Genomic DNA, 19,024 nt, shown 5'->3' with positions numbered 1-19,024 from the left:
GAGAGAGGCAGAGAGAGGCAGAGAGAGGCAGAGAGAGGCAGAGAGAGGCAGAGAGAGGCAGAGAGAGGCAGAGAGAGGCAGAGAGAGGCAGAGAGAGGCAGAGAGAGGCAGAGAGGCAGAGAGGCAGAGAGGCAGAGAGGCAGAGAGGCAGAGAGGCAGAGAGGCAGAGAGGCAGAGAGGCAGAGAGGCAGAGAGGCAGAGAGGCAGAGAGGCAGAGAGGCAGAGAGGCAGAGAGGCAGAGAGGCAGAGGAGAGGCAGAGAGGCAGAGGCAGGAGGGAAGTAGTGGTTTCAGCTATCCAGGAGGCTGAGGTAGGAGGATTTCTGGAGCTCAGGAGTTCCAGATTTGCTGGGGCAGCACAGTGAGACCTTGTCAACTGGAGCATCGATGTGGCAGGGAAGGGGTGGGGAAGCCTCAGGACAGCTCCTTCTAGGACTTTGTCACTACTATTCCTGACTCATTCTCTCGGGTCTAGAAATCTTTTGAAACCACGCCCAATTGCACTATCAAGCATCACAAAGATTCCACTCTAGTAGGACTATCTTGTTTTTATAAACTTACGCCACACCTCCTACATCAATGTGTGCCCAGACTTCAGCCTGAGATGCTAGTTTAACTACAGACTGAAGAGTGGGGTGGGTAACTTTTGAAACCACTGAGCCCTGACTGTTACCCAGAAACCTTTTTAAAAATCCTTTACATCTGGTTCTTCCATCAGTGCAACTTCTACCATGTTCCCCATAGGCCACTGCTTTTATTCAACAAAGGCATTTACTGCGGGCAGTATATCTTCTCTGCTGTATCTTGCCTTTAGTGGTTCACACACACACACACACACACACACACACACACACACACACAAAAGTGGTTTGTGCATTTCATGATTGGAAAGGAATCCAGCAGATACCTTAAGCTGAGAAACATCTGTACTCTCAGTCAACTGTATAGCAAACCTCCCACACTGGGTAATTTTCTCTAATACTCGTTCCTTCCAATCAACGGCAGTGTTTCCCCCCACCCCCATATCTTTCAGAAGTATTTGCTGACAAAGATATGCCTTTCGGTTTGTCGACAGATCATTTACTGTTCATTGTTTCTGCCATTTTTACTGCAGCAGAAAGAAAAATTGTTTGCCTGGTGCTAGGTGGTGGGTTTTTTTTTTTTTCTTTCTTTCTTTTTTTTTTCTTTTTTTTCTTATGCTATTATGTAAGAAACTTTACAAGAGCTTTCCAAATATTTATCATTGCTTAGGGAAATATCAAAAGTAGTAGGCTGAGAAGCACATAGCTCTAACATCATCAGGGAAAAAATTACAGGGGTTTGTCTTCATGTTCTGAAGGTTGTTTTTAAATGTCTGGTGAACCATGAGAGTTTTATGTTGCTGTTGATGAATATCTCAAGGCACCATGGCTGAGGTTGTACTAGAAAGGATGGGAGGGGTGTACTTTAAAAATGTTTTTTACATCTGTGTGTGTGTGTGTGTGTGTGTGTGTGTGTGTGTGTGTCTGTGTCTGTGTGTGTGTAGGTCAGAGGACAACTTTTAGGGAGTCGAGTTCTCTCCTTTCACCATGTGGGTCTGGGGGATTGAACTCAGGTCGCTTAGGGTTTGGCAGGCAAGCGCCTTTTCTGCTGAGCCATTTCACCAGCCCTTGTATGGTTGTATAATGTCCGCTATCCTGCACCCTTCTCACAGCTGGGACACAGTGGTGATGAGCATGCTCGGGTGTCATCAGCTGGCCACTTCTCGTTTTGGCTCGCCAGGATTGTTGGCAGTTCCTTGGCAGGAATCTTGTAAGTTCCTTGGCCACCCTGGAGGATTAGTATGGTCTAGTTGGATGAGAGAATCCATGAATCCACCTAGGAAGACACACTAAACTTGAATACACTCAAATACACAGAAAGCGAGTGGGTGAGTGGAAAGAGATGCAGGGTCAGCCCTGGTTTGAGGCCCTGTCTTCTTTTCCTCTGGGACCCGTGTGATTTCTATTAGGTGGGTGATCAAGAGTAGAGATGCCAGTACGGAGCTCAGTGTGTGTGTGTGTGTGGGGGGGGGCTCACATGCATGTCCTGTGGTGCACTTGTGTATGAAGATGCATGTGTGTGCACATGCATATGGAGATTAGAAAAGCCTTTTAGACATTATTCTCAGGAGCCATTCACTTTTGGGGGTTTGGTTTTTGATTTGTGTTGTTGTTGATTTTTATTTTTATTTATTTATTGAAAGAGAATCTTCTACTGAATCTGTAGCTCACCAAGTGAACTAGATTGGCCACACCAGTAACCCCAGGGATCCTCTTGACTCCACTTCCTGCATGTACCCATGTAGCCGGCCTTACTTGTGTATACCAATGTACCTGACTTTTTACATGGGTTCTGAGAATCGAAATTGGTCTTCCTGCTTGCAAAGTAAGTGATTTATTGACTGAGCTATCTTCCAGACCACATTTTTTGTTTAGCTTGGTTTGGTTTGGCTTGATTGTTTTTAGACAAAGTCTCATAGTCCAGGCTGGCCTTGAACTCCTGAACCTCCTGCCTCCATCTCTCAAGTGCGGAGATTTTAGGCATGTAGCACGACACTGGGTTTACACAATAGTGGGGATCAAACCTAGAACCTTATGCATCCTAGTCAAACATTCCCTAACTGAGCCATATCCCCAGCACTGAAGTTTGGCATTACTTATGAAGTCTGACTATTCCTGCTACAGTCTGTCCACTGTACAGGGCTGTGGCAAAACATAGGACAGAAGCATACTTGAAGATACTGTAGCACATAGTGGACACTCGGGAGCGCCTGGTGCCCTCTAGCCAAATCCCTAAGGGCCAGATAACTCCCTATGATGGTGGTCACCTTGTCCCCAACACAGATCTGCTCCAGTCAGGGTCACCTCAGGCTCTCACTTCCTGTCCCTGCTCACAGAGCCCCTTCAAGCATTAACAGCTGGCATAGAAAGTGCTACAACGGGAAAAAAAATGGGTACAGCTGCCTCAGCCACTTGGGAAGATTCAGGCAGGTGCCAGGTGTGTCCTCCTCTTGCCCTTGCCGCTGGTGTTGCATCTGACACCGGCCATAGAAACAGGTGCCTCTAGCATTAGCATTTGCGGTTGCGTGACAGGCTCCTGCCCCCTTGAGGAAGCCTCCTCACAATCCAGCCTTCCAGAGGTCTACAGAAGCTGTGTGGGGTTTCCCAGCACACCCCTGATCAAAGGTGGCCCCAGGGCCTACTTATTTCTGCTGTTCCAAGCTTCCCTGTTTGCTAGCAGCACACACCAGCCTGCAGCACCTGCAAGCAGCTGGATGTTCCCCTTGATGTAACCTTGCCCACTGGGGATGTCAGCCTGCAAGCACCGAGCATTGGCATGATGCCAGGGAAGCCAAAGGGGGAGGAGCCTGCTGAACTGCCCTTCAGGGAAGAAACAGTCTTCCCTTGTCCCAGTAGTGAGACCCCCCCACCCCCGACCTTAAGAAGGGGACCACCAGATTGCGATGTGGCACTCTGGCACCTTTTCATCAGACTTACAGAGCCTAACCCCTGGCTAGCGTGGCATCTCAGACCCTCTTTACCATGGTCAGAGCTCCTCAGGTAAAAGGAAAATGTTCCCCTAAAGAGCATTCCCCACTTTCAGACATTACCTCCCAAGTCCCTGACAGCAGCCCCTGCGACTGTTCGGTCCCAAAGGAAGATGGGAGGATTTTTTTTCCTTATTTATGCAAAGTATAGACAAGGAGAGATGCGCCTTTACGGCTCCATGTGACAGCAGCCTGGGGATTTGAGCTGCCTGCTGGCCCAATGAATCAGCTGTGAGCGGCTGCCAGAGCTTCTGCATCCAGGCAGCAGCTGAGGTCGTGGAAGCCAGGCGCCTGCTTTACGTTCCACAAGATGAGCTCATGCTGGACTCTAGCCCGCTTGGGACTGAACCCAATGCCCCATGCATCACTCTAGACACCTTGAACCCTGTACTGATCACAGCGGTGGGGAGGGCGGGGAGGAAGGGGTGCTCACTGCGATCCACCGCGTGGATTCATTTCTGCTACACCTGAACACACCGTCTGGCAGAAATGTGACTTGAACTGAGAGGATCTGTGGTAAAATGAAAACCAGCTATGCTCTCACCATGATGCCACCAGCACACAGCTGTGGCAGCTATATATGGAGAGTAGAGCGTGGGAGCCATAACCCATGGCGCATACAGGAAGTCACCTCAAAGGTAGGTTACATGTAAACAAAAGCTGAGGGTCCTCACCTGAGGAGATCCAGAGGCTCCAAATAAGCCACAGCCCATGGCCCATGAATACGTCAGAACAAAGGAGGAGGGTAGTTGGCAGAGACGGGGTAACACCTCTGAGGGAAGGAGGCTTTGGTTTGCCTTAGATAAAGGGAGAAATTATGGTGTCCGTGGGGGCGGGAGGGGAAGGACCCCACAGTGTGGGCTTCAGCTCATCACGAGGACTGTAGGAAAGGCCAGGTGGGGTCAGGACAGCCACTTCTTTCAACCGGAAAGGGAGACAGAGTCCCCAGTCCTGATGGTACTGCAGACAGGGCCCAAAGACTGCCTGGCAGGTGAGCCAGAGATCCGAGCTCCTCTGGAATGCTGCCAAGGTCCCTCGGTCAGTTACAATGCCATACAAATCCATGGATTTCAAAACACAAAGACAAGTGAGCTTATGAAGCAAGGACCTCCCTGGGGAGGATGGGCTGAGTTTCTCATTGTCCTGAAACCTTCTCAAAGCATATGAAGGAATTATAAATAGCATGATTAAGGGTGGATTTTTCTCCATGAATTCTCCCAAGGACCACCTCCTGCAGATCAACTGCTGTTCAGTGGCCCAAACCTGAGCAGCAGGCTGCTGATTCCGAAGTCCAGGGAGGCCTGGTCTCACCAGAAGCTCCTTCAGAGACCCTGTATGTTTGGAGGTAATGGAAGTGCCTGTGACTCTTTGCCATGGAAGCCGGGAACAACGGGAAAAATACTAATTTAAACAGAAACTCGACTCTTGTAAGGGCTGGGAGAGAACTGGGTCTTGTCTGTACAAATAACTCTGTCCCTGGTTCAGAGGAGAAGGAGACCTGGCCTGTGAAGTCAGCCCACAGCCTTGCCTCGGCACAGGGTGGCTCCAAAGGACAATGGGTGGGCAGGGAGCACTCAGCCTCTAGACAATCTGGAGCAGGCAGGAAAAAGAGGAAATTGCTCTCTCTCTCTCTCTCTCTCTCTCTCTCTCTCTCTCTCTCTCTCTCTCAGTATCTCTATCTCTGTCTCTCTCTCTGTGTGTATGTATATCTTTCTGTCTCTATCTCTGCCTCTCTCAATCTCTCTTTCTCTGTGTACATCATTCTATCTCTATCTCTCTCTGTCTCTGTCTCTCTCTTTCTGTGTGTTTCTGTCTTTATCTCTGCCTTCTCAGTCTATCTCTCTGTGTATGTCTTTCTCTCTCTGTCTCTCTGTGTGTCTTTCTGTCTCTAGCTCTGCCTTCTCAGTCTTTCTCTGTGTGTATGTCTTTTTCTCTCTCTGTCTCTCTGTTTCTGTCTCTCTGTCTTTCTGTCTCTATCTCTGCTTCTCTCAGTCTATCTCTCTTTCTCTGTATGTCATTCTATATCTCTCTGTCTTTGCCTGTCTGTCTCTCCCTCTGTGTGTGTGTTTCTGTCTCTATCTCTGCCTTCTCAGTCTGTCTCTGTCTCTCTCTCTGCCTCTCTGTCTCTCTGTATGTCTTTCTATCTCTACCTCTCTTTGTCTCCCTCTGTCTCTGTATTTCTCTCATGTGTGTGTGAGAGAGAGTGTGTGTATGTTTGTGTGTGTGTGAGAGAGAGAGAGAGAGAGAGAGAGAGAGAGAGAGAGAGAGCATTCATGTGGAAGGTACCTGTGTGAGAGGGCACACATGCACAGAAGTGGAGGTCAGAGAACAAGCTTAGGTGTAATCTACTTTTGCTTGTGACAGTTCTCTCATTGGCCTGATATTGCATCATATTTGGCAGGCCAACTGGCCTGCAGCCTTCTGGCTATCTGGTTCTCTCTGCCTGCCTTCCCGTCAGTGGGGTTTCGGGTGTGCCGCTGTGCCCAGCTTCTGCATGGGTTCTGGAGATTCACACTCAGGCCTTCACATTCATGAAGCAAGTGTTTTGACAGTTGGGAAGAACTTTCTCCCCATCCTTCTTTTTTCTAAGCAAGCCCTCATGTAGCCCTCACTGGCCTGGGATAAGTGATATCCTCAACCATATCACTGAGTGGCTAGGATCACCTAGAACTCCTTATTGCCTTGTCTCTGTTTCCCAATGTTGGAATTACAGGTGCACACAGTCTTTACTCAGTGCTGATGCAAGGAAAAGTGGGTGTCTAAAACCAGCTTGGGGAGGTGTCAGAAAGGAGAAAAAGAAGGGAGAGGCAGGACACCTCAATAGCTGCACAGGCCATACCCCTTTAACACCTCTAAGAGCTGTCCCTTCTGCAGGTCTGGAACTGTCCCATCTTATATGAGTGATGCACTAAGACAAAAAAGAATGGGTATATGTATGTATATGTATGTTTATATGTATATGCATAGGAGGAGGGGAGTAGAAGGGGCCAGACGGAGCCCCCTGGGGTCCATTCTAGAGGAATCGGAATGTGGAAGACCCTCACTTCTAATACATTTGCAATAAGGTTCAGCAATCTTTAAGACATATGGCACCTAGGGTCTTTGGCACTGGGGCACACTCTGGGGTGCTAGACATCTGGATCCGCTCAGAAGGCCAACCACGGGGATATAGAAACCTAAATCTGGGCCTTTCTGAATGTGTTAGTGCAGCCTGGGCCTCAGTGGCACCAGACAGTGGCCCTTGAGGATGTCACATGACACTCAGGGTCACCAAGCTGAAGATAGATCCACTGGTCTTCAGGATGTCCCATCTAGATATCTTTATAGCTAGCTTCAAATCCTTCCCTACTTGTTCAAAGGAATAGCATCTGCCAGGCTAAGAAGTATCCCAGAATCCCTGGCCATGAGGCCCAGAGTTGAGCTCATGTTGGGGTGAGGCCTAGGTGGGGAGGGGGTTATGGATGCTGCACTGGAGACGGAAGAGGGGTGATCGGGTGTGGCCCTACCATCACACGAGGCAGTGAGCTAATATTAGGGGCACTCCTCGGTCCTATGCTGCTAGGAGCCCAGAGAAGGTAGCTATCTCCCCCTTGGTCACACAGCAGTAACTCCTGGGCTTGAGGGCCAGCCACAAAGATAGATGGTGGAATCAGATTAGCCTAGAAGAGCCCAGGCAGCTGATTTCAGAAACCATTGCTAGGGAAGAAGTACTTCCCTGGGCACATGGACATGAAGGTGGATGCCTGGAAGCTGAAGCACAGTTAGAACACCCCCAAGATCCTTTACTTCCCTGCTATTAAATGCTTAGTGGAAGACTGTGTTTGTCCTCCCAGTGTGCTGGTTGGAGTATTCCCGCTGTGAAGCTGAGCTCAGTGGAGCCAGTCCTATCTCTACCCTTCTGGGCTTCTAGACTCCTGTCATTACGGCTTGGAAGGGCCTTTGAACTGCACAGATGCCCCGCTCCCTCCAAACACCACGGAACCTAAGGCAGGGGTTTCAGTGTTGTCCTGGGCTTATGTGAGCTCCCCTACCTCAGGATATCTAATCAATTCCCAGCTCGGGCGGCCAGAGAACAGCCAGGGCCTCTGCTGTATGTGGTTTTCTAACAGAACACATACAGAAAGAGTCTGGACACCTGAATGCAGGAGGACTCAGAAGCCAGCTGGTGACCTGTTACTATGTCCACCTCTTTAGGATGAATTGAAGGCGTTCATAAGAATCTATCTGCAACAACAGTGTGGGTGGCATTGGGCCTCAGACTACCTGCTCCAGAACTGTCTCTAGCTCAGGAGATTCATGTCTTCTCCCAGCACCACACTGATGTCCTCAGCAGGGTCTGGTTGTAGTGTGGAGAGCCTGGCCTGCTGCCCTGAGGCCGTCCTAGGCTGGAATCACAGTGGCAGAAGGAATTAAACTTCAGCTGGGAAATCATGGTAGTGACTTGGAGGCTGGGTCTGGAGTCCTAATTCTCTCTATACCCAGGCCAGAAGGGTGGGGTGAGTCTAGGATGTGTGTGTGTGTGGGGGGGGGGGTCTCAGTTATCAGGATCCCAAAATATCTCACAGGTCAAGGCAAGTGTCCTTCAATCCAAGCTTCCCAAGGGGCATGGTACATACGTGCCCAGCCCAGGAGGAAAGCTCTGGGAAGCATTCCTGCATGATTCACCTCAAAGGAGCATGTCATGAAAATGTCCCCGACAAGCAGTTCTGAGCTGGGCTGTGTGCCCTCGGCACTCACTCCCAACACCTTGGAATCCTATGTAACCACCATAGACTAGGAGGAAGACTGGCCTCCTAGACTGGCCACTCTGGGGGCACCTTCTCAGAGCCTGTTCCCTCATCAGAGTCACACTATTGTAGCCCAAGCTGAAGTAATTGGGACTTTTTAAATGTCACCTGAAGCTGGGAATACTGGTCCAGCATTCTCCAAGACTGCTATGGCGAAGTGGAGATGGGCCATTGAAAAAAAGAAACTTCCTGGGAGAGAAGGCAGGTGCCCATTGGCTTCCTTCCTTACAGACACAGGGACTATCAGGTGGCCCAGCATGGTGATCTCCTCACCTGGCACTGCCCCCCACCACCACGACTGGGTACACCAGTGGGCAGCCCAGGCAGAGTCCCTTCCACCACTGGTTGTGTCTGGGGCCCCTTAGCTAATTACCTACTACTACATAGCTCAGATAGCATCCCTTGCTCCAAGCTGCGGAAGACCAGATGCTATGAAGGCTGGCTCCAAGTTGATGGAACCTGGGGCCCCAGTCACCTTCCCAGAGAAGCTGACATTGAAGCCTGGCTGGAACACTGAAAAAAAAAAAATCCTGGTTTTCCACTGCCAGCAAGAGTCCCTGTATCACCCTAAAAGTAAAAGGTCAGCAGGCCACAGGGCTGGACTATGCCCTAGAAGGAAGTTCCTTCATGGCTGTAGAGACAGGGAGGAAGGTGGTCTGAGTAGGGAGGAAGCAGTAGTTAGCAGAGGTAAAACAGAGGCATCCAAAACAGAGGGAGCCGGAATGTCTCTCCAGGGTCCCAGCTACACTATAGGGCTGAGCGTCCCACCCAGAGGGGCCCTCCATCTCCACTCGTCTGGAGGCCAAGGCTATACAGTATAGCAGCTTTATTGACCAGACTTATCAGCAAGAACACATCAGTGGGACCTGTACAGTCCAGCCCCAACGGGGATCCAGCTGCCTAGAGCCAGGGATGGGGACCTCATATTTTCCCCTTTGAGCTCCCCCAGAACCCAGGGTTACCCCTACTCCAGGCCCTTGCTTAGGTGAAGGACTGAAGGGGGTGGGAAGACAATCACATAAAAGTTGGAAAGGAAGATAGACCTGAAGCAGAAAGTATGGGGCTCATGTTGCCCCAGCAGCTGGTGGAAGTGATCCGTGCAGGGCAGTGGGGACGTGCAGGTAGACAGGCAGATGGCCAGGCTCACCACACAGAGCACTTATGGACGGGGTTCATGGGAGAGTCCTTGGGACAGTGGAAGGCCCGGCCGAATTCCTCAAACTGGGACACGCTGCCCAGGACCCTGGGGTCGGGGGAGAGACCCCGGCAGTGTGGGCTTCACTGGCCACCCTATCACTTCTAGGTTGACCCCTGTCCCTTCTTGGTCCCTGTGACCCCATGCAGACACAAGGAAGGGACTGCCCAGGAAGGCAGACAGGCATACCGATAGTGCTCAGGTGCATGCTTGTCTGTCAGCACCTGTAGGTAGATGGACTGTGACCGTCGCTTGATGCACCAGTTCTGGAGCCAACAGGAAAAGGGAAGAAGAAGAAGAGGAGGAGGAGGAGGAGGAGGAGGAGGAGGAGGAGGAGGAGGAGGAAGAAGAGGAAGAAGAAGAAGAAGAAGAAGAAGAAGAAGAAGAAGAAGAAGAAGAAGAAGAAGAAGAAGAAGAAGAAGAAATGAAACCAGGTGTCTACCATGTTCTCTACCCTTTAACCCCACCCTTAGGCCCCAGCAGAAGCCATGGCCATCACCTCTGAGAGGACACTCGATAGATAAGGGATGAATGGATGGATGGACAGACGGATGGACAGATGGATGGGGACGCTCATGTGAGGCTTGGACAAGGCTGAGACTGAGCACGGACGGTGTTCCCTCCTCAGCCCCTCCTAACCCCTATCAAGTCTCCATCCAGCTCACCTGGGCGAAGGCAATGAAGAAAAGCTGGTTGTGTGTGTACTTGAGCCGGTGCAGCGGGTGCTCTGGGCCATGCTCCCGGACCCACTTCTGATAGGCCTGCGGGTGCCGAGAGCAGGGAGCCACTGTGGCCAATCGCCTGAGCTGCACACTGCCTCTTCTCCATCCTTCGCTCAGTCCTCCTCCCAGGACGAGACTAGCCCCTCCCCCCACCAGCCCCAGCTCCGTACCATCTGCTCTGTACTCCCTGCCTGTCTAGCTTTCTACTTCGCCACGTTGATCCCTCGATAGTGCCACCTCCTCCAGGTAGTCCTCTTTGTTCTCCCAGTAAGGTGGACCTCCCAGAGGGCCTGGACTGTCCCTACTCTGGGGTTCTCATCATCTCCCACCTGTCCCACGACAGAGAAAGAAAGTAGGCTGGGTGGCTCACATAGTAGGCCAGCTTGAGGCCTCCCATGTCTGCGATGTTCTCGCCAAGTGTGTGCTTCCCATTCACCTGCCGAAAGGAAAGGAAAAGGAAGAAGCTACACTACACGGGGCCTGCTGGCCTCCCACAGATCTGGCTACCCTGAGTTACCAATCAGGCCACCCTAAGCTACCACCTGTCCCCCTTTCCCAAGGAATTCAGGAAAAGCCTTCTCCTCTCCTCACCCCTACACATGCACCATGTAAATCTTTGAGAACTATGTGCACATGGGAATCCAGAGCTTGTGTGCAGGTACTTTATTTGGGTGCACGTATGTGCACACGAGCATGCATGCTTCCAGTCTGCGGCCAGCCAAAGGGGCACTGGAGACAAGGGTGGAAGGTCTCACCCGCTGGTTATACACAGTGAAGTTATCATAGAGGCGAACGATGCACTCGGCCTTGCCCAGAAAGCGGCTGTAGGAGGACTCGGTCCACCAGTGCAACAGGTTTCCTGAGCGGTCATACTGTCCCCCTGTGGGCAAAGGCAATAGCCAGCACATTAAGATGGAGCCTCACCCTAAGGCCAGGCTGGGCACTAAGCCCCGCCCCTCCCACCAGCCAATCCCAGCTCCTCCTCCATGACTCCTCCCACTATCCATCCTCCCCATCCCCCAAGACCCTCTCAGGCCTTACCCCAGTCATCATAGCCATGGGTCAGTTCATGCCCAATGATGGTGCCGATGCCCCCGTAGTTCAGAGACCTGGACCCACAGCAACAGGTTAAACCTTAGCCCTCACCTGTCCTCTGAGAGCCCCACATTGCTGTCCAGGCCCCTATTGCCCCTGGCAGGTGGCCAGGAAGACCCCAGAGATCTATGCATCTCCAAGGCCCTCAGCATGTGTCCCCCAGCTTTCTTACAGACTCCATGAAAGGGACCAGTGACCCATGTCGAGCTGTGTTTTGGGAAATGACATCTTACAAGGTTGGTGGAGGCTGTGTCTTCAAAGAAGCAGGAAGGAAACTGAGGAACTCACTTGAGGACTAGGCCTCCTTCCTTGTCACTATGACCCCCCCCCCTTTTGAAACAACTAACGGGGCCTAGAGTGGGTAAGGGGTGTGCTAGTTGGCTTTAGCTGTAAGCTTGGCATAGCCTGGTGTCAACTGAGCTATCTCAGGTCAGATTGGCCTGTGGCCATGCCTTTGAGAGAGTGTCTTGAGTGGTGACTGCTGTAGGAGAGCCCAGCCCACTGTGGTCAGCACCATCCCTAGGCAGGTGGGCTTGGGATGTATAAGAAAGTAAGTTAAATGTGAACCAGAGAGGGAGCCTGACACCACCAGACAGGCCTGGTGGGCCCAGCTGCACCCTTTAAGTTTCCCTACTTACTGTGGGAAGTCTGGGTCATACAGGGTTGGCTGCAGGATGCCGGCTGGGAATACTAACAGAAAGGCATGGTTAGTGGGAAACACATCCACTCCCAGGCTCACCCCAGGCAGGTCAGGACGCAACTCCTTACCCATTTGATTCTTGTTGGGCAGATAGTAGGCATTGAGTGCCTGGGGAGGGAGAAGCCACCTGTGCGAGGAGGCCAGAGTCACATGGAGGGTACACATGACTTCCCTTCCCCCCCAGGATCCTCACACCCTACCTTCCTTCAAGGTGGTCCTGGCATCCCAGCTAGCTTCTAACAGTGAATCCTCTGGGCTAAGCCACCACCTTACTGCCCTCTCTCATGTTTACATCAGCCCATGTACCCAGCATGCCCTCTCCTCCCTCATGGTCCTCCTTGACCCCGAGCTCAGGGCCAGGCACCTACGTGGATTTGTCCACCTCCTGTCGAATCTTCTTGACGGACAACTGGATACTGAATCGGATGCTGTTCAAAATGTTCTTGAAGTAGGTCTTCTCGTGGACCTCGAACTGTATGGGGATGGACAGTGCTCAGCCACGAGCCGGGGCAGGGCTGGGCCCTTTCCTCAGGAGCCATGGTTTCTCCTCCAAGTTTAGTGGTAGGTTCCCCCTGGCCCTGGAGGCAGCGAAATCCTGCCTACCTCATATTCTTTGTCTACAGCCTCAGGTTTCAGCAGGAAGTCTGGATAGCCAACCATGACCATCATGTACTGGAGCTGCAGACGAGAGATCAGGGCAAGGGGCCCAGGGCCTCAGGAGACAGCCTCTCACAGGCAAAAAATAAAATAAAAATAAAAATGGGGGAGGGGAGTGGGAGCGGGAGGGGGGATCAAGGCTAGCATGAGTCTGGAACCAAGGGAAGACAGACCGAGGCCAAGTGATGCCAATTCCATAAAGGCCATCTTTTTCCCCTTGTTCCCAGTGCCTGATACCCAGCAGACACTCAAACAATATTTGTGGAACCAACAAACTGGGACTCAGACCCTATCTCACCTTGGCCCGAGCAGCTGCCTTGGTCTGGGCGTCCATCCAGTCCAGTTCCTCCAGGCGCTGGCCCAAGATGTACTTGATATCTTCTACCAGCTGCTGTACCTGCAGGGTCAGAAGTCAGGGACCAAGGGTCAACTAAGGCAGTCTTAGATCTGACCCCCAGCACCTGGCACCAAAGGGATTCCTGCCATCTGGTACCACTTCCGTACAAGGCACCATGCTGTTACATGAGGAGTAGGACCCTACACTCAGTAGCATGACAGCAAACTCCCCTCAGGGAAGAGAAAACCATCCCAGCACAAGTCTATACAGTCCTAAGAAGGACCCTCAGGGGAAGACAGGACAAGCCGCCTGCAGCTGACTGCATGCAAACATTTCAGGGGAGGAGCATCCTAGAGCCTCAGAGACAGCTAAGCCTCTCTACCCAACCTGGGCCCTGTGCCACAAGGGAATCTGTGAGATCTTCCACTCCCCACACTGAGTACACCACCTGCACCCCACCCTAGACCCACGGCAGCCTGACCTTGGCTTTACTGGCAGCTGAGAAGTGTTCATGTACAAAGAGGGCACCAAGAGCCATGCCGAAGTGGCGGTTGGCCTGGCCCAGGCAGACTCGGGCCAACTCCTGAGGCTTGTCATTGCCCTCCATCTCTTTGGCCAGCTCATGCAGTGCCTCTCGGAATGGTGGGGACAGGTGCTCACTCAGAACCACCACCACACGCCACACTAGGTAGTTGTGCAGGATCCTGGAGGCCAGGTAAAGCAGGGGGTTGTCTAGACAGATATGTATGTAGGTCATCACAGACCTACCCACCTATACTCCCTAGGATAGGACTCAGTACCCACCCTGCCCCACCAAGAAAGAGAAAGAGATCAATTTAGATATGCAGAAATCAATTTGAAATGTCCCAAGCACAGAATATAATCCTGCCATTCATTAAGCCTGACCTTGATGGGCCAGCATTGTTTCTCAATTTCTCTTTGATTTCTTTGATGGCTTTCCTTTTCTTCCCTGGATGTACAGGGACTAGCAGGATTCCCCCAAGGATCTACCCATGTGTGATATGACTTCAGCTACATATATATCCCTTAGTAATGTCCAAACTCTCAGCCTCAACATCCCAGGAGGTAAGGGTGCCTCAAGGGGATCCCAGGCTACCCGGGATCCCAGCCTATCTATGCCCCCACAGGGCAGGAGTAAGCATATGACCCAGGGATCTAGATTCCCATACCAGAGCTCCCCCCTGCTTCCTGCTGTGTGGCTTCAGCAGAGACAGGGTTTACAAAGGTCATCAAGTGGACAGCTCTAGGGTGCTGATGGAGGGCCCCTGAGGCAAAGAGTGCAGGGGTAGAGCATCTGCAGCCTCACCTTCGGGGTGTGGAGCGGATGAGCTGGGACACCTGCTGCATGTAGTCTGTGGCCAGCAGCACCACCTCCTCCTCTTCAGAGAAGTCCTCCTGGAAGATCTGGTCCAGCAGCCACTTCCACTGCAACTGTGGGGCCCGAGGGCGAGGAAGCAACAAGAGACAACAAAAGAGTCAAAGAGAGACAACAAAGGCACGTGGACATTTCGGGGCGTGGAAGACCTCAGACATACCCAAAGAAGGTCGACTTGCAGTCCCTGCCCCGCCCCACCACCACCACCACCTACCCACCAGGTCTGGGAGCGCTCACATGGGGGGTGATCTTCTGCAGCTGCCCCAGAGTCACTTTGTTGTACACGGAGCTGACATCTCGACGAAGATCATCATATTCTGACACAGAGATCTGGAGTGGAGACCAGATAGACAGACCCAGGCCTGACCGATGTTCCCTGGCCCTTGTCCCAGTCCTGGACACTCCCAGCCCCTTCTGCTCACATTGGCCAGCCTCTGTTCCAGTTGAAGAATCTCCTGAGCCTTCTGCTCCACGGCATCTGCTCCCAGTAGTCTGAGTAGACGCTCCATGAACACCCTGTATGCGGCCAGGATCTATCCCAGGACAAGAGCTCCTCAGTAACGGGGAGGGAGACACCTACCCCTGGGACCCTCCTTTCTGGGGCTCTTTCCTTCCCAGAAGCTCCAGCCTCTGCCTAGGTACCTTCTCACTCTCCTCATCTTGAGCTAGGTACAGGGTTCTCTCTGGCAGGGTGAGCCCGTCCTGGTCAATCTGGGGAGGAAAACAGGGACCCTAAGTCAGAATTGCATGGCCAGTTTTCCAGCGTTTCCACTCAAATGTCAAAGAAGAGAAGACAGACGATTCAAACAGATCTGTTGTCACAAGCTCTGGGAGAATGAAAACCAACCCCTCCATCCATCCAAAGAAGCTAGCCAAACCCTACTGCTGTTAGCCCGGCCTGAAGAAGTCTTGGAGAGCCGATCCGTCACTCCTTCCCCAACCGCCTTCACTTTCCCCACTTATAGGGACACCGTGGGGCGCTATACTGGGAGTTAGAGCCTCTGGAATTCCTGGCCAACCCAGCCTTTCAGGGCGATCGCCTGTGGACTCCCACTCCCTGAACCCCACCTGCCTGAGGGCTGAGAATTGCGGCTCCCGCAGCTCAGCTAAACACCGCAATTACTCCAGGGAAATTACTTGCGCCCTCCTCCCGCGCTCTGCCCCCTGCGCGCCCCGCTCCTCCCCGCGCCCATCGCTGTCCGAACTCGTATCTCTCTTGGACGCGGGATCGAGCATGGGGCACTCAGGGCCGAGGTTGCGGGGGGCGGGGGGGGTCTCAGGCGAGGTGCTAGGATTGTCTGGGGGCGGGAAGGGAGGGGGACACTCACGCGGATGACGTAGCGCGAGGAGTTCCTGTCGTCCAGGCTGACTGTAAGCGAGAAGAGCGCGGCCGCGCTGTACACACCCTGGGCCTTGTACAGCAGTCGGTTGAGGTCCCAGCGAGCCGCCCCGGGGCGATCTGACGCGCCTCCCAGGTCCCAGCCGCCGCAGTCCTCGATGACCTCGAGCATGGGCCGCGGCCCGAGCCTCTCGATCTCGCGCATGTCGAGGCACGAGCGGAAGAAGGCGCGCACCTTGCGCTGCGCAGAGCCACCGGGGCCTCCGGCGGGTCTCGCCAGCAGGCGCCGCAGACGCTCCTCGTTCTGCTCTCCGATGGCCGCGATCGTGCCGTAGGTGAGCTTGTCGTCGGGGATGGCGTGGCGTCGCAGCCAGCCCCCGCACGCGAACGAGTAGAAGTCCTGGCACGGGTCGATGCTGGCGTCCAGGTTGGCAGACAGGAAGCGGGCGGCGCGCGCGAAGGCCTTGCGCTCGGGGCAGCCCTCGGGACAGGCTCCGCCACCGCCTGCCGCGCCCGGGCCCAGGTATTTGAGCGCCAGCATGGCCGCCAGGATGGCGCAGAGGCCGGCGGCGAACACCAGCCCCGACAGCAGGCACACCTCGCGTCGGTTCCAGCGCGGCAGCCCGGACCGGGCCCCGCTAGCACTGCGTCCTGAGCCCCTCGGGAAGCCTGGAGGCAGCGAGGTCCCTCGGGTGCCCCCGGTGCCACATCGGCTCACGTACTTGACTTCCTGGAACTCATCGTAGTGAGCGGTCATGGAATACGGGGTCTCCATTGTGCCGAGCCTTTGGCTGCAGACCCCTTGTTTGGTGGTCAGTTATAGGCTGCTTCTGTCTGCGAGCTTTCTAGTCGGCGCCCACATGGCCCTCCGTCTCAGCTGTAGAAAGGGAACATTAGCAGGCTCAGAGAGGCCCTAAAAAGTGAGGGGACCCAGAAAACAAGGGGTGGGGTTAGTTTAAGAAGATGGAGGCCCCCTGGGATCCACAACCAAGGATCCCACTTCACTCCGCCACCCAAGAAAGAAGGGCTCAGTTGCCACCAGCTCTTACTGGAATAATAGCCTTTAACCTGCCTTCCCAGATTTCCACAAGCTCACCACAGAGTCGAAATGCCGGGACACAAAGCAAAAGAGCACCGGGCACAAAGTGGGGCTTCACTGACAACCTGTTTCCCTTGCTTTTGCCTTTTTTGCCCATCATCCGCTCTCAGCCAAGCCAGGTGGGGGAGGGGGAAGCAGAAGCCGGAGAAAGGAGGTGTGGTCAGGGGCGCCTCTCTGCGGACCCTGAAGCCTCCTTCAGTTCTCCGAACTAAAGAGCGGCCAGGCACCCAAACTTTGTCCTAGGGGAAGTCTGCAGGACCTCTCCCAAGCCACCCTCTGGCTGTTTCTCTTCAATGGCTCCAAAGCCCACCAGTCCCTTCCCCAAGCAGCAGACCTCTCCAGTCCCCCCTCCTTCCCCCCCCCGTCCCCCACCCCCGACGGCCCTGATGGAGAACCAAAGCCTGGGTTCATCATTTGTTACCCATCAATGCCCCGGGCCATTCCTGGCGTCAACAGGTTCTCCCCAGAACCCAAAGTTGGGAGAAGTTTCACCCCCTTTGCTGCGCCAGCCCTGAGCTCGGAGTCTCCTGCGTCGCGCAGCGCAGTCAGCGGAGCTTGAGACCGAGTCCTGGAGTCACAGCCGCAGCCGCAGCTGGAGCCAGAGCCCGGAGGACACAGACAAAGCCGAGAAGCTCGGCTCCGCGGCCGCGGTGGCCTCGGAGGTGGCTGCGAGGATGGCCTCGGAGGCGGCAGACCCGAATGACACTTACCAGGCCGGTGCGCGTCTGGGCCGGTCGAGGACGGAGGGAGGGGTCGGGAGCAAATCCCGGCCTCAGCCAGAGCGGAGCTGCGCTGGCTGCGGCTCTCTCCGTGCGCCTGCCGCCTCCTCTGCCGCCGCGCCGCGCCGCCCGCCAGCCCCGAAGGAGGGGGCGCGCCGGCGGCTCCACCCTCCTTCTCCCGCCCCCTGCACCCCTCCTTCTCTCTGCTTCCCTCTGGGCTACCTGTCAGCTCCAGCAGTGCGGAGGTGGGGATGGCGACCGCCGAGATACGCTCCTGAGAGTGATGCACCAGCTTCAGGCTCCAGGACTCTGAAGTCCAGATCTGTCCCGGGAGGAGGCAGCACGGTCCCTTCTGATGAGATTCCTCCACTTGGAGCCCCCTTCCAGTCTGCGGTAAAGAGGCTGAAGGGGGAGATCTGGAGCCGAGAGGGTCGTCTGGACCGAGCCTACAGAAGCTCAGTCCAGGGAAGACTCCCATGGGCTGTGGGAGGCGCAGGTGAAGAGCCTGTATCTTGCCCAGCACTCTCCCAGGAGCCTTCAACACCGGGACGTCTTTGTCCTTTTAACTCATGCTCCTGCTAGCCCCATCTGGGTTCTGGTTGGTTCAGGGCCCTTCACCTAGCTCTCCTGGGAAGGCTGCAAGAAGAGGCTGAGGCTGTGGCCTTCTCAACCTTAGGTTTCCCTGACATCACTGACAGGAAGTCCCAGACCCAGGATGTACGGTGGGGAGAGGGAGGAATCTTGCCCCACTTCCCTCACGGGACTACACGGGGTGAGCTTGTCCAGCCTTCCACCCCTTCCGGTTGGTTGTACTTGCTTTTTAAATGTTGGGGACCTCCCTCTCCCTCCTTCCAGGAGGCAGAATCATCTTTGCCTTTCCACTGTATCCACAGGGTGAAGCCTACATGTGACGGAGATCTGCTTTCTCTGCCTTGACTTACTTATCTCTTCCGGTGTCCCCAGCAAAGGACCACAACCCCAGCAATCCTAACCCTCTGCATCCAGCTTGCAGCCCTGGCCTAAGCAATGTTTCAGGCGTTGGTGAAGACCCATGTGATGGAATCCATGTTGAGGTGGGACTGCCCACCATCCGGTCACCATCCCCTCAGGATGTTCTTCAGTCAGCTAGCTTTTGGTGGCCACCTCTTCCACTATCCTGCCTGTCCAGTCTGTCCATCTCTAAGTCCCACTCTCAGTACTGTCTTTCACTCTGACCATCCTAGGGTCCTCTTTTGCCCCGTGCATTCTTCTCAGGTCCAATTAATTCTACTGAGGGGCAATGGAATTACGCAAAACGCCGTGTTTCCGTGAGGGGGAGGGGAGGGCAGGGCGGTGGCAGAGTGGCTCTTTGTGCTTTTAATCTGCATTTTTCTCCTCAACATTCCATCTCCAGGAGGATAATTTTCCAGCCT

General features: G+C 53.9%; 1 protein-coding gene and 1 long non-coding RNA gene across 3 annotated transcripts; one reads left to right on the top strand and one right to left on the bottom strand.

The window, feature by feature from the left end:
• The first annotated feature begins 3,738 nt into the window (after positions 1-3,738).
• LOC143434818 (uncharacterized) lies at positions 3,739-10,914 on the top strand. The gene is made up of 2 exons (XR_013104600.1): positions 3,739-4,204; positions 4,789-10,914. It is a non-coding gene; the product is annotated as an uncharacterized LOC143434818 (long non-coding RNA).
• On the bottom strand, positions 9,165-17,726 carry Ecel1 (endothelin converting enzyme like 1). 2 transcript variants are annotated; one of them, XM_034521451.2, is made up of 18 exons: positions 17,604-17,726; positions 15,784-16,671; positions 15,098-15,166; positions 14,878-14,988; positions 14,693-14,785; positions 14,387-14,511; positions 13,541-13,763; positions 13,021-13,119; positions 12,669-12,743; positions 12,434-12,537; positions 12,134-12,192; positions 12,004-12,055; positions 11,312-11,379; positions 11,026-11,150; positions 10,641-10,706; positions 10,214-10,309; positions 9,738-9,814; positions 9,165-9,596 (listed from the first exon to the last, which is right to left on the bottom strand). In XM_034521451.2, exons 2-18 carry the CDS (start codon positions 16,567-16,569, stop codon positions 9,497-9,499), a joined length of 2,328 nt encoding a protein of 775 aa, XP_034377342.1. In that variant the 5' UTR covers positions 16,570-16,671; positions 17,604-17,726; the 3' UTR covers positions 9,165-9,496. The 2 variants fall into 2 exon arrangements, with proteins under 2 accessions (XP_034377342.1, XP_076770976.1); XM_076914861.1 differs by having other exon boundaries at positions 15,784-16,707; positions 17,604-17,718.
• Positions 17,727-19,024: the final 1,298 nt, after the last annotated feature.

The sequence above is a fragment of the Arvicanthis niloticus genome, chromosome 17, assembly GCF_011762505.2.
Source record: "Arvicanthis niloticus isolate mArvNil1 chromosome 17, mArvNil1.pat.X, whole genome shotgun sequence".
Classification (NCBI taxonomy): Eukaryota; Metazoa; Chordata; class Mammalia; order Rodentia; family Muridae; genus Arvicanthis; species Arvicanthis niloticus.
This window is presented reverse-complemented; position numbering and strand designations above follow the sequence as displayed.

Coding starts and splice junctions, on each gene's coding strand:
- Ecel1 (XM_034521451.2), bottom strand. CDS start 16,569: ATGGAGACCCCGTATTCCATGACCGCTCACTACGATGAGTTCCAGGAA. Junction 13,764..14,386: donor ATCCGCTCCACACCCCGAAG/GTGAGGCTGCAG, acceptor CCTGGCCTCCAG/GATCCTGCACAACTACCTAG. Junction 9,597..9,737: donor CATGCACCTGAGCACTATCG/GTATGCCTGTCT, acceptor CCCCGACCCCAG/GGTCCTGGGCAGCGTGTCCC.